Source organism: Notothenia rossii (genome assembly GCF_949606895.1).
Source record: "Notothenia rossii genome assembly, chromosome: 1".
NCBI lineage: Eukaryota > Metazoa > Chordata > Actinopteri > Perciformes > Nototheniidae > Notothenia > Notothenia rossii.
The window spans coordinates 27143516-27155424 of NC_136912.1; the positions used below are offsets into that span (position 1 = coordinate 27143516).

The 11909-nt window shown below is 38.4% G+C and overlaps 1 protein-coding gene across 1 annotated transcript; it reads left to right on the plus strand.

The window, feature by feature from the left end:
- Positions 1-3125: 3125 nt before the first annotated feature.
- Positions 3126-11211, plus strand: LOC307028090 (ependymin-like). The gene is made up of 6 exons (XM_079662857.1): positions 3126-5501; positions 6984-7018; positions 7131-7269; positions 7756-7935; positions 9240-9327; positions 9880-11211. Exons 1-6 carry the CDS (start codon positions 5432-5434, stop codon positions 9995-9997), a joined length of 630 nt encoding a protein of 209 aa, XP_079518983.1. The 5' UTR covers positions 3126-5431; the 3' UTR covers positions 9998-11211.
- Positions 11212-11909: the final 698 nt, after the last annotated feature.

Sequence of the window (11909 nt, forward strand, 5' to 3'; positions counted from 1 at the left end):
CTATGCTGTGAACACATTTTAGCAACGTTAGTGAAGCGTGGAAAAGTATTATAATCAAATATGCTCAGAGTAAATAAGTACTCACTCTGCACAACGGCCCATTTAGAATAATATTAAGTACAGAAGTATTATTAGCTAAATGTACTACTATACTTTAAGTGTCAAAGGTAAAAGTACTACTACGCAGAATGGATCATTCACACCATTTAGTTGTGTACATGTACAGTAAGTTAATTTTAGCATTAAAGTTGGTCAATGTTGACCAACTGTAGTCACTAGAAAGATTGTGTAGATAAGTTGTACAGTACTGCATTATACCATATCAGCATATGTGTTTTTATTGTACACAATTACTAGTAATTTTGACAAATAAATGTAGATGAAAAAGTAATCCAACAATATTTATCTCTGAAAGTAATGGAGTAGAAGTCTAAAGTAGGCCTGTCACAATAATTAATTTTGTTGGACGATACATTTTCCTGGAAATTATTGTGATAAACGATAATATTGTCGGCACCGTTGTAAGACCATTTTAGACCACTGACATAATGATAATATACAATAATAATTCAAGTACATCCTTTCAAACATAACTTTTTATTGAACATTTATACAGTGGCCAGCAGGTGCAAAAGCGGAACAACGGCCAAAAAATGCATACATTAGCAGGAAAATCCTGAAATGAAAAACAAACAAATCCTGAAAAAAAATACAACCAAAAAACGCTGCATTTACAGAAATTATGCAAACTAAATACAACACACAAACCCTGAAAACAAACGCAACAAAAAAATGCTGCAAATACCAAAACGATATAAAGTCCAAAGCACATACAAATCCCAAAACACATACAAAAATACAAAAAACATTCCGGAAGTGCTCCAGGCCTCTAGGGGGCGTGCTACGTGGAACAGATTGATGTCTGACCAGACATAGAGAGAACGAACAAGAGTGCTGCAAATTGAAGCCGGAGGAAACAAAGTTGATCGAAGTGGAAAAAGTTGATATATAAGAAGGTACGTTTTGTTTTGATACAAAGAGCGTCATATTTACCCAGCTAGCGTTAGCTTGTTTGGTAAAAGAGTTTGCAAGTCAAGAGACAGCACTGTGCACCTAAATGTAACTCTTGACCAGTGGCGAGCCGTGACTTTTATACCTAGGCCCTCTGACCCCCACCCCTTCCCTCGAGTTATTAGTCACAGCGTATACTTCAGCGGAATATCAAAACAACGGCCCGGGGTGCAAAACGCATCAATGAAAGCGACCCTCTACCAAAGAAAACAACACCTGTAAATAACCCTATTTGTGTTCTTTGAAATTGAAAAGGATATTGCATTGTGTTTGTTACTTTCATTGCAGTTGTATGTCTTAAATGTAATTTGGCGAGTTAACGCTGTTGACAGGAAGTTGTTGTTGCTATGGAAACAAGAAAAGTTTCACAGCGGGCGGAACCTGTCATAAAGTCCTCGATAATAACACCCACCCATTTAGAGGGAAGATATGATTGGGCAATTGTACTGTCATTTGACATTACCCTCTCGTTCAGTTACTATAGCTGGGCCCTCTGTGAATTCATAGCTGGACCGCATGGACGTCCAACAGCTCCTCTCTTCACAGTAACTCGCAGAGACGAGCTTCTTTCATTTAACCCCTCACATTCCAACAGAAACTGAATAGGCAGATTCGAAGGATTTATTTCTTTGGAAATGTTATTTTAAATACAATTAAATCAAGTTATTTTGGCAAAACTAATTCAGTGTGGCTAAAATGAAAAGCTTTGTTAAAATATGCAAGCACGCGAAAGTCAAATTCAGCTTTATTGTCAAAAATTCTACATACCTTATACATCCTTAAATATCGAAATATCGTTTCCCACAGTGTGACATGTATACATAAAACAAAACAAAAAGGGCCTAGATAAACGTGGTATACATTAAACAAAACAAAAAGGGCCTAGATAACCGGGGTATACAGTTTAAAATGTTAATATATTTAAAGTGTTCAAAGTGCAGTTTCAGTGCAAGTCAGTTGAAACGATCTTAAGTTGGCGTGACGTTGAAGTCGTGCGACCCTGCTGCTGTACTGGCTTGTAGTTCGTTTATAGCATAACGTTAGCATTTTGCTTTTGGCGACTAGATTTATGATTAAAAAATGATAAAAATAGGGTTGACATGGGGAGGTTATCCGGCTGAACAAAACGTGATCCCTCTCTTAAATGTGTGTCAACCACATACCTTATTTCGAGCTATTTTCCAAAATCCTATGTAGAATTTGTATTGGTTTTTCACGAAGGAACCGGAAGAAGTTTACTTCCGGGTTTTACGACGCGTCACTGCGGTTCTCTATAGGACTTCACTCAGTAATGACAGTTACCTCGGTGTCACAGCGCATTATTTTTACCCACAGTGGGAACTTCAGTCTCATGCTTTGAAAGTTATGAAAACAAAGTCGGCGAAATGCCGGTAGCCAGTGCAGGTAGCCAGAAATGCCGGTAGCCAATGCAGGTAGCCAGACAGTGGGACATTGTACAAAAAGTCAGCATACTCAACACGGATAGTGCGCGCAACATGATTGCAGCGTCCAGGCAGCTCCCGTTCGAGCATAATGCCTTGAGCTGCACATAGCTCCAACGATCCATCACAGTGTCTCTCCACACACACACACACACACACACACACACACACACACACACACACACACACACACACACACACACACACACACACACACACACACACACACACACACACACACACACACACACACACACACACACACACACACACACACACACACACACACACACACACACACTTTGTATTATTGTATTGTATGAGAGAGGTTCCAGGTTGAATTGAGGCGAATATTTGTAATGTTCAGAGGTTGTTGTGTTTAATATTCATGAGAATATTTGTCATTGTTCAAATGATAATAAACAAACATTTGCATAAAGAATATATTACAAACTTGAAAAAATATCCCTCTAAGGTACATTTAGAACAGATAAAAAAAATAAATATTTTAACCGACTGACAGCCCTAATTTTTATTTCACATTTGATTGATAAAATGTTCAAGAAATGTATGGCTATTGCTAATATTCACCAAACATTAGCAAAAATGTAAGAATATTTACAAATGAAAAATGATTCTACATATGTTAAAATGACATATTCCAATTCACACCATTGAATGACTGGATTTTGATTCTGTACATCTCAATAGATTTATGTGTTAAGTATAATGTGCAATATTGACTATAATTATTATACCCTCCATAAATGAATGCATTGAGGTAAATTATAGGTGACTTTCTAAACCTGCAGATAAGGATGGTGCACCTGACTATGACTTTATTTTACTACACCTGACTTTATTTTACTACACCTGAACAACTTTCACTATTCTGCGCACACCCTGCACACATTGATGACTTTTATCCGCAGGCAAAGCATTTGAAAGAGAGGCTATGAGTGGGGTTGGGAATCGAAACTCGGTTCCAGATGAGAACCGATAAGAAAATGCCGGGTACCGGGTATCCATACAAAATGCACAATTTTGGTTCTGCTTAACGGTTCCTAAATGCGGTAGACCGTGTATTCCAGTGGGTCCGTCTGCGCCGCGTGACCCGGTGGAATACAGGGCGGACCTGGAGAATCACAGAACGGCCGGCCGGCTCGGTACGCTGACGGCCGGCACCGCCCTTAATAACGGCATCATGTAAGTTGCGCTGACAGGCGACAGAGGTGCACAGTTGCCCCGCAGCGAGGCTCCCCCCGCCCTCCTGTAGACAGTTCACAAGCTCAGTCACTTCATAACACCAAAGATGGATCGCGGTAAACGCTCTATAGTGAGGCTCGACTACACTAAAAAAGAAAAAGACAAGGCACAGTGTAATGCCTGTTAATAGCTTGCTACAGGCATAGCTCAGTTAAAATAAAGCACAGCTATTGTGCAATACAATAAAAATGTCAGTTAAAGCTTAAAAGAATAAAGATATGTTTGTTATCTAAACGTTTGACCTCTTTCTTTTACAATTTTGGAATCTAAACGGGGGATCCATAAGAACCGGAATCATTAAGCAGAATCGGAATTGATACATTTAAAACGATACCAATCACTAGCTATGATTAAAGTTTTCTCTGCATTAAGCAAAACAAAGATGTGATACAGTAATCACTGCCAAGACAAAAAGGTTTATATTTTAACCAGATTAAGTACATTTAACTGGATTGTAGCATTCTCAGATAAATGCAGCCCTAAAGACCCTTAACACAGTCAAACACTGGAGCTGTGACCTGTTTTCTTGATGCTAAATGTGGCTCAGAACGAGGCACAACATTTCCCACGACCACGATGAAGCGAAACAGGATATTGTTCCACCCATAACAAGTGGTATACGTGTTTAAAGTGAAACTTTTATTATTTTATCATCATTGATAAAAGAAACACATTAATCAGGAGGTGGTGTCTTATACAACATTGCCTAAATGCTTTCTAACATTGACTCACATTTTCAGATCAAATACAGCATTCTTGTAATAAATATTATATAGAATTTGACCAAAGGTAATAATGTCAATAGGCGCTTTCACACCACGTACTTTTCCTATCTAGTTGATCGCGTTCACACCGGAATAAGTCCCTGAGGGAGGGTTACGCAAATCAAGCATGAAGCCGCTGACGTCACTTCTTCTTCTTCTGCTTTGGTTTTACTGGCAGGCCGCAAACAACTTAACGGCGTATACTGCCACCCAAAGTCCCGGGTAAATCGCCAGAAGCGCCGACACCTCATCACTCCACCGCTCCTACGTTTTATTTTGTGTTGCCATAAGTTAGTCTCTCCCCGTTGGTGCGCTAGGCTATTGCTAATGATAAGAATGACATTTTTTTGTTTTACGGGGCATGGTTTGCAATTCGCCCTGTCAATCCGAAATTGGAACCTTTCCCTCCCAAGGAAAGTACCACCTCTCTAGCAGGGACTAAAAAAGTGGTGAAAAGGTTTCCGGAAAAAAATTCTAGTTCCAGATCTTTTTGGTGTGAACGCAAAATCCCAGGAACTATCGGAACTACTCCTGGGAAAAGTACTCGGTGTGAAAGTACTCGTGTGAAAGCGCCTAATGTTAATTTTCTTTCTTTCTAATTTTTTTTTAAATGTGGAAGGAATAATGAAAAGGTCTAACATCTAAAAACTCAGACTAAAGGGCTAACATAATATCTGATCAGCTGGTGTTTGGTCATAGCCTTATCTTATCAATGGTCATATGTCACACCAACTATGTTTTCCCTGATGGGTCCAAACGGAAAAAGTGGGGATTGAACATCAGAGTGTGGGAGAGGCCAGCTGTGAGCACAGGTATAGAGGCGTGTGTTGTCTCCAGAGCTCAGAGCGCTAACGGGTTGACCACGTTTGACTCCTAAAGCTTCGCAACATGAACTTCATCAGCGCCCTTTCGTGCTTCGGCCTGCTGCTGGCTGCCGCCCAGGCTCCAAAACCATGCAGTGAGTATAGTCACTCCTGTTGGTGACCACAGAAAACCTTTATTTATTTTCTTTTTGTTTCATGTCAGTTTATTGTGTGGAAACTGTTAAAGGAAAACAATAATATTACATGGGTAGTGTCAGTTACCCGGTTTTGTTCTCGTGAGAATAGATATATCTTATATTCAAGATCAGCGCCACCACCACAGTATTGCCCTCATACTATAATTTTCTAGAAAAACCCCTGAATTACATAATGTTCGGATTTGTTAGAATACTGAAATATATAGACAGCAGCTGGACATGAACTCTTAATTTTTTTTACTGTAACGTTATCAAATCAAATCAAATCAACATTTATTTATAAAGCACATTTAAAAGCGATTTTTGGTCGGGCCAAAGTGTTGTACATGTAATAAATACTACAATCACATAAAAACACATTACTACAATCAAGATAAAAGACAATAAATTACAACAGATATATAAAAAACACAGGGAAAAGTCAGAAGTCGTGCTCCGCTCTGACTAGAAGGCCAGGGAGAAGAAGTGTGTCTTTAGTGTATATTTAAAAACCCCTAGGGTCTGGGCCGACCTCACATGGAGGGGCAGAGTGTTCCAGAGCCTAAGGCCAGCTGCTGCGAATGGTTTTGTGCCCTCGGGTTTTGAGCCTGGTCTTGGGCACTATCAGCAGCAGCTGGTCAGCAGACCTTAAAGCTCTGGCTGGGGTGTAGCGCTGGAGGAGTTCAGCTATATAGGCCGAAGCCAGCCCATTTAGTGCTTTAAAAACAAATAAAAGGAGTTTTAAATCAATTCTGAACCGAATTGGAAGCCAGTGCAGTGAGGCCAGAATTGGGGTGATGTGGTCACGCTTTTTGTGGCCAGTAAGTAGACATGCAGCTGCGTTCTGCACTAGCTGCAGGCGTTTAATTGACGCCTGGTCCATACCCACATACAGAGCATTGCAGCAGTCCAACCTCGAGGTAACAAAGGCGTTAATAACCCTTTCCAGGTCTTTAAAAGATAAAAACGACTTGGTCTTGGCCAATAGTCGTATTTTAAAAAACGCGTTTTGACTACGCTGCTGACCTGCTTATCGAATTTAAAAGCACTATTGAAGGTCACTCCAAGGTTCGTGACAGAGGGGACAGAGAGTTATGTTTTGGATAAATGTATTTCATATTTTTTGCACGTCAGTTGAGTTCCTTATCTATGTTATTTAGGCATTACTCCAGTCAGTCATTTCGGTCAATACTGCTGCCTGTAACTGTTTCTAGAATGACCATGTTTGTGTCTGAAAATCAAACTTGTGGTGAACTATTTAAAAATGTATCACATATTTTTGTCTTTGTATTAATTACCAAAACATTAATTAGGTAGCTAAAGTTGTATTTTTTAAATGATTTATTATTAAGCTTATTAATAATGGTTTGTCAATTTTATGAATTAGATATTTTATAGATATGCTGTTTTCTTAAACCTTTTTTACTTTCTTTTTTGCAGTTGTCCCACACCTGATGAGTGGAAGCTTCAGTCTGGTGAGTCAACTTATATGCTACACAAAAACGTTCCCCATAATCTCTGCTGAACGGCCCCATGGCGAGGGGTGCCTGTCTTTTTCTTCATTTCTGCTCTCTGGTTCTTTTTCAGATGGATGCTAATGGACTCTACATGTCCACAGGAACACTAAGCTATGATGCTTTTGGTCAGAGGATGCATGTTAGACACTTTGAGCTTGTTGGCAATCAGACCGCATTTCTGGACCAGCTGATGCTTTTCGAACAGGTATGTAACCCTGGGTCAAGTGTTCCTGCAAATACTTCTCAAGATTAGTTTTAATCTAAATCCATTCTATTTGTTATGTATTTGCTGTAACTTCTCCAAATAAAACGGCAATTATTGTTCAGCCTAAAAAAAAATGTTTTGGCTTTTTAAAAACCATTGACTTGATTAATTTTCTTCCCTGACTTATTGATTATAAACAACATAATATCACATAAAGACTTCATACAACTTCTTCCATATTCAAATAAGGGTAAAATCCTCATCATCCTAAAATGGGTACTTACTTGCTTCTGCATTGTGGCATGTTTACCTTCATACTGTATGTGCATGCAGTTATACTGCAAGTTGGGATTTTACTGTTACTACCAATTGTAAGGACAACAACGCATAAAAAAAAGTCACTCGTACACACTAGTACTAAATCAAGGATTTTAGAGTTGACTCAGGAAAGGAAGCCATTTATTGTCATTATTTTTCCTTTTCCACAAAGTCTACTATGAGATTGACTGGAGCAAATTATCTTGCAAGAAGAAAGCACTGGATACCAGCTTCATTACCATGCATGCTCCCTTTGATGCTAAACTGAGGGGTCAGGTTTTCATGGGCTCCTCTTCCTCCTGGGGAATGGGTGCTCTTATCAACACCTGGTATGGAGAACTGCCAAACAATGGTAAGAGGAAACATAACAATATACAAACTAAATAATCTGGTTTTATTTTGGCAAGACCTGAAGAGATGATGGCTCTTTATACAGTGTAACCTGCCACTGATTAGCCGTATACTGCTGCTATGATTGCTACACAATTTCATCCATCCACAGAAATGTCTGGCAGGATGACCGCACTGTAATTCAGATATCAAACTAAATATTTCCCCTTTTATATTTCTATTTTAATTTTTAAGTGTTGTGTAAGAATTTACTATATTTTACATTGAGTATTTGCACTACATATCTCTGTTACCCTAACCGTCTAAGTCAGGGGTGTCAAAACTACGGCCCGGGGGTCAAATGCGGCCCGCGGACCACTTTGAATCGGCCCTCAGCAGATTCAAAAAATATAATGCAGTATGGCCCTCAAATGAATCTTGTGCTCGTCTTTTACTTCTTAAATATAGATGTAAACAGATATTATACAGTAGTATTAATGTGTTAATAAGCCCACTTTTCAAATAAATTCTGTCAATTAAAGCTGACATTTTTTTCTAACAAATCTAAGTTGGTAAGAAAAAAGCTCAATAACTTATTTTCATAACAAGCTTGAAATATACCCTTCCTGTTTCTCAGTATTATAATAAATCTGAGGCTTCTGTTTTAAGGAATGAGCTGCCAACTCTCACAAGCATAATTTACCTACATTTGATTGATTTTTGCTAACTTATACCTGAACTTATGAGGCATATAAGGGGCCCAGCCCTTCGTATATTTTTCTGTATGTGGCCCTCATGAAAAAAGTTTGGACACCCCTGGTCTAAGTGGAGCATATCTTTGTGTTCAGTAGAGAGAGCAGTGTTACACATATTCTCTCGCTTTATTAGCATTTCCCCCTCATCTTAACGTGAACTAGCTTTACACATGTTTTTCTTGAGGTGATTCCTGGAGACTAGCTAAGCACCTAAGAAGACACCACTTAAATAGAAAAACTTTCGAGAAATTGTAACGTTGTTGGCTGAGTAATACATGTTACAAATTGTGTGAGGGATTATCTCTATTGTTGATTATCTAGTACACATCTAAGATATGTTTAACTCAGAAATTCTGAATATAAAACCAAAACTATCTCTATGGCAAAACACTCGATGATTTAAATAAATGTTTTCTTTGGTAATCTCTGTGACCCAAATGTTTAAATGATGCTCTGAAATATTTTCTTTGTGAAAAGCATGGTGTGCAAGTGCAGAAGGAAAAAAAAGAGTGTATTGTGTGAGTATTGCGCAGCACTCTGTTTGTTGTTGACCTAAGCTTGATGTCATCAGGCCATTATACAACCGTCTTCACTGAGATTGGCTGCATCCCTTTGACCATGACTTCCTACACTCCCGCAACTGGATGGGCCACAATCAGGTGAGAACCTGGGCTTACAAAACCACTGGAGTATAGAAGAAACAACATAACCAATTAAAACTAATGTAATGATAATGATAATGGTATCTGTCAAAACTCAATTAACCCTTAACTTGTATCCTTTTAAAGCTTTATGTCTGGAAAAATCATGTTTTATCAAACTGTCAGTATCATGATTTGTAAAATACAAAATTAGATTTAAAGAGAGAGGACCATTACAATCAATCCTGTATGTGTGCTTAAATACTTTAAACAGAAATGTACCTCGGAAAACTGACAAACTGTTCCCCAATGAATTATCATCAATCAAATCTAAACTTCTAGAGAATTCAGTCTGGGCATGATTGGCCACGACATGTAATCATACCTGATCTCTAAGATCACACCATATGTCTCGCCCTGAATCACAGTCAATCATCAATGTGACACAATGATACACCCTGTGCTGTAGTAGTTAATTCTCAGCTGTTCCTTGTGCAAGGATTTAAGGTTCTTGTTTTGTAAGTGTCAAACAGTAAATGATGATTCTTACATAGTAATTTTTTGTTTCAGCACCTTCAACTGGGTCATTGGCAACACAAACCCCATGGACTACAGTCCTCCTTTCTTCTGTGCCAAGTCTCAACTGGAGGAGATGGAGACGCCAGATACCTTCCTTACTGGCTTGTAGTCTATGGCCATAAAGAATAAGAAAGTGGAGTACAGATCCAAGGCATCTCAGCAAGATAATCAAAACTGCTCCTGTCAGTGCAGCAGAGTTAATTAGAATGATTATTATGTGTGTTATTATTATTCAATAATCATCATGCTTTACAATGGTTACTTACCCTGCTAAGCCACCAGACAACAGGAGTAATAGGAATGTGCGTCAAATCATTAAATTCACTCTTTGCACGTGATTCAACTCTGTTTTTATAGTAGTATTGAGGTGAAACCCACCGGATTACTTGGCATTGAAGTCAGATGGAAAGCGTAAGCTATACGCGATAAATCAAGGATGTTAAGTCAATTGAGCTGCATTCCTGTTCTCTATAGCTGTCATCATCTTCAATACAATATTTTGATGCATCCAACAATGCAGTACTTATTGGAGTTTGGTCCTTGAATAAATGTGTGAATGAAACAGTAAAAATAACGGGAAGACGTTTAGAACAACACTAATAGAAGTTAACAGAGAAATGTAAATGTGTTTAATCCATAGCAACATGTGTTTCATATGGAGACATGAAGCATCCCTTTGGCTCAAAAGAAAACTACAGTTTTTTGGAGTCCACATCGTTAGAATTTATTGACTTTATTTTATAAAAAAAAGAGTTAGTAATGCCAACATATTTTTGGTAATATTTCCCATCCTGACTAACGCGTTTGACTGAAACTAGTAATTAAGGTCAAATAAAGTAAAGACCTGTCATAACTTCTCTGACACTGACACACAGGAGGAATGCTAGGAATGCGGTTGTATATGTCCTCTTTGGTGCCTTAAGGAATATTTTGTTTATAGATAGATAGATAGACATACTTTATTGTCATTTCAACAAGACACAGAGTGTACTATTAAAACGAAATTTCGTTTTACTGGCTTACAGGAACAGGACAATATAAAAACTTGCTAAAATTGTACATATAAATAAATAATAGTGACGTGGTGCTGATAAAATTAAAGATTAAGTGTTATGGTCAAACCTCAAGTTGTTAGGAGGTGTGCACTTCTCATCTGGCTCCTAAAGCTTCTCCACATGAACTTTCTTACTCTGCTGTTCTGCTTGACCCTGATGCTGGCTAATGCTGCTAATGGCTAGGATCGAAAGCCCTGCGATGAGTTTTGACATTATGGGAAATATGTTTGTGTTCTCTCTCTGGCTGAATGTTAGGTGATAAAAGGAATACTAGTCTCAATATCTGAGTGTTTCATTTGGTAAGTTTAGCTAATTACAAGAATAGAATCGAGAACCGGCTATCCTGCTGGCACTTCTAACGCTCAATAATTAACATGTAAAACGGACTTGTAAAACAATACCCCATTTTGCAGAGAGGTTATGTGCTGAACTTCATTTTGGCTCAGACCAATTACTCCTTGGAGTCTCCGCTGGTTGCCTGGGAACAGCTCAAGGCCAAGAAATAGTCCGTCTCGTAACCCCTCTTAAAACAGTGATTTGCCATTTGTACAGATTAAATACAAAAATACAACAGACTGAGGATTGTTATATCAGATGCAGTAACCGTCGGACAGTTCTATGTTGTTTTACCCTGTTTCCAGTTTTAGTCTAATCTAACTCTCTGCTGGTTGTCTCTTTTAGGGGGCTGAATGTCCAAGTAAACATTGTCATGCTCTTTCTCAGAGGATGCACTCTTAGAAAGATCGACAGTAAGACCTTTGTTGTAGAGCAAATTATCTATTTTAAACTTTAAAAAACCCAGGTCAGATTTGTTTTCATAAAATATTTATTTCAGCATTCCTACATATTGCAGTTGCCAGAGGAGTGGGTTTGTTGCTTGAATAAAACACAGACTACCCAAAGAAGTCAGCAGTGATTTTCAAAAAGTTTATATTTGCTTCATCTTCACAACTTGTATCTGAAAAT

Bases quoted from the DNA above. Each gene is read 5' to 3' on its own strand.
- LOC307028090 (XM_079662857.1), top strand. From the start codon at position 5,432: ATGAACTTCATCAGCGCCCTTTCGTGCTTCGGCCTGCTGCTGGCTGCC. The intron at 5,502-6,983 runs GTGAGTATAGTC...TCTTTTTTGCAG, and splicing joins CCAGGCTCCAAAACCATGCA to TTGTCCCACACCTGATGAGT. The intron at 7,936-9,239 runs GTAAGAGGAAAC...TGATGTCATCAG, and splicing joins TGGAGAACTGCCAAACAATG to GCCATTATACAACCGTCTTC.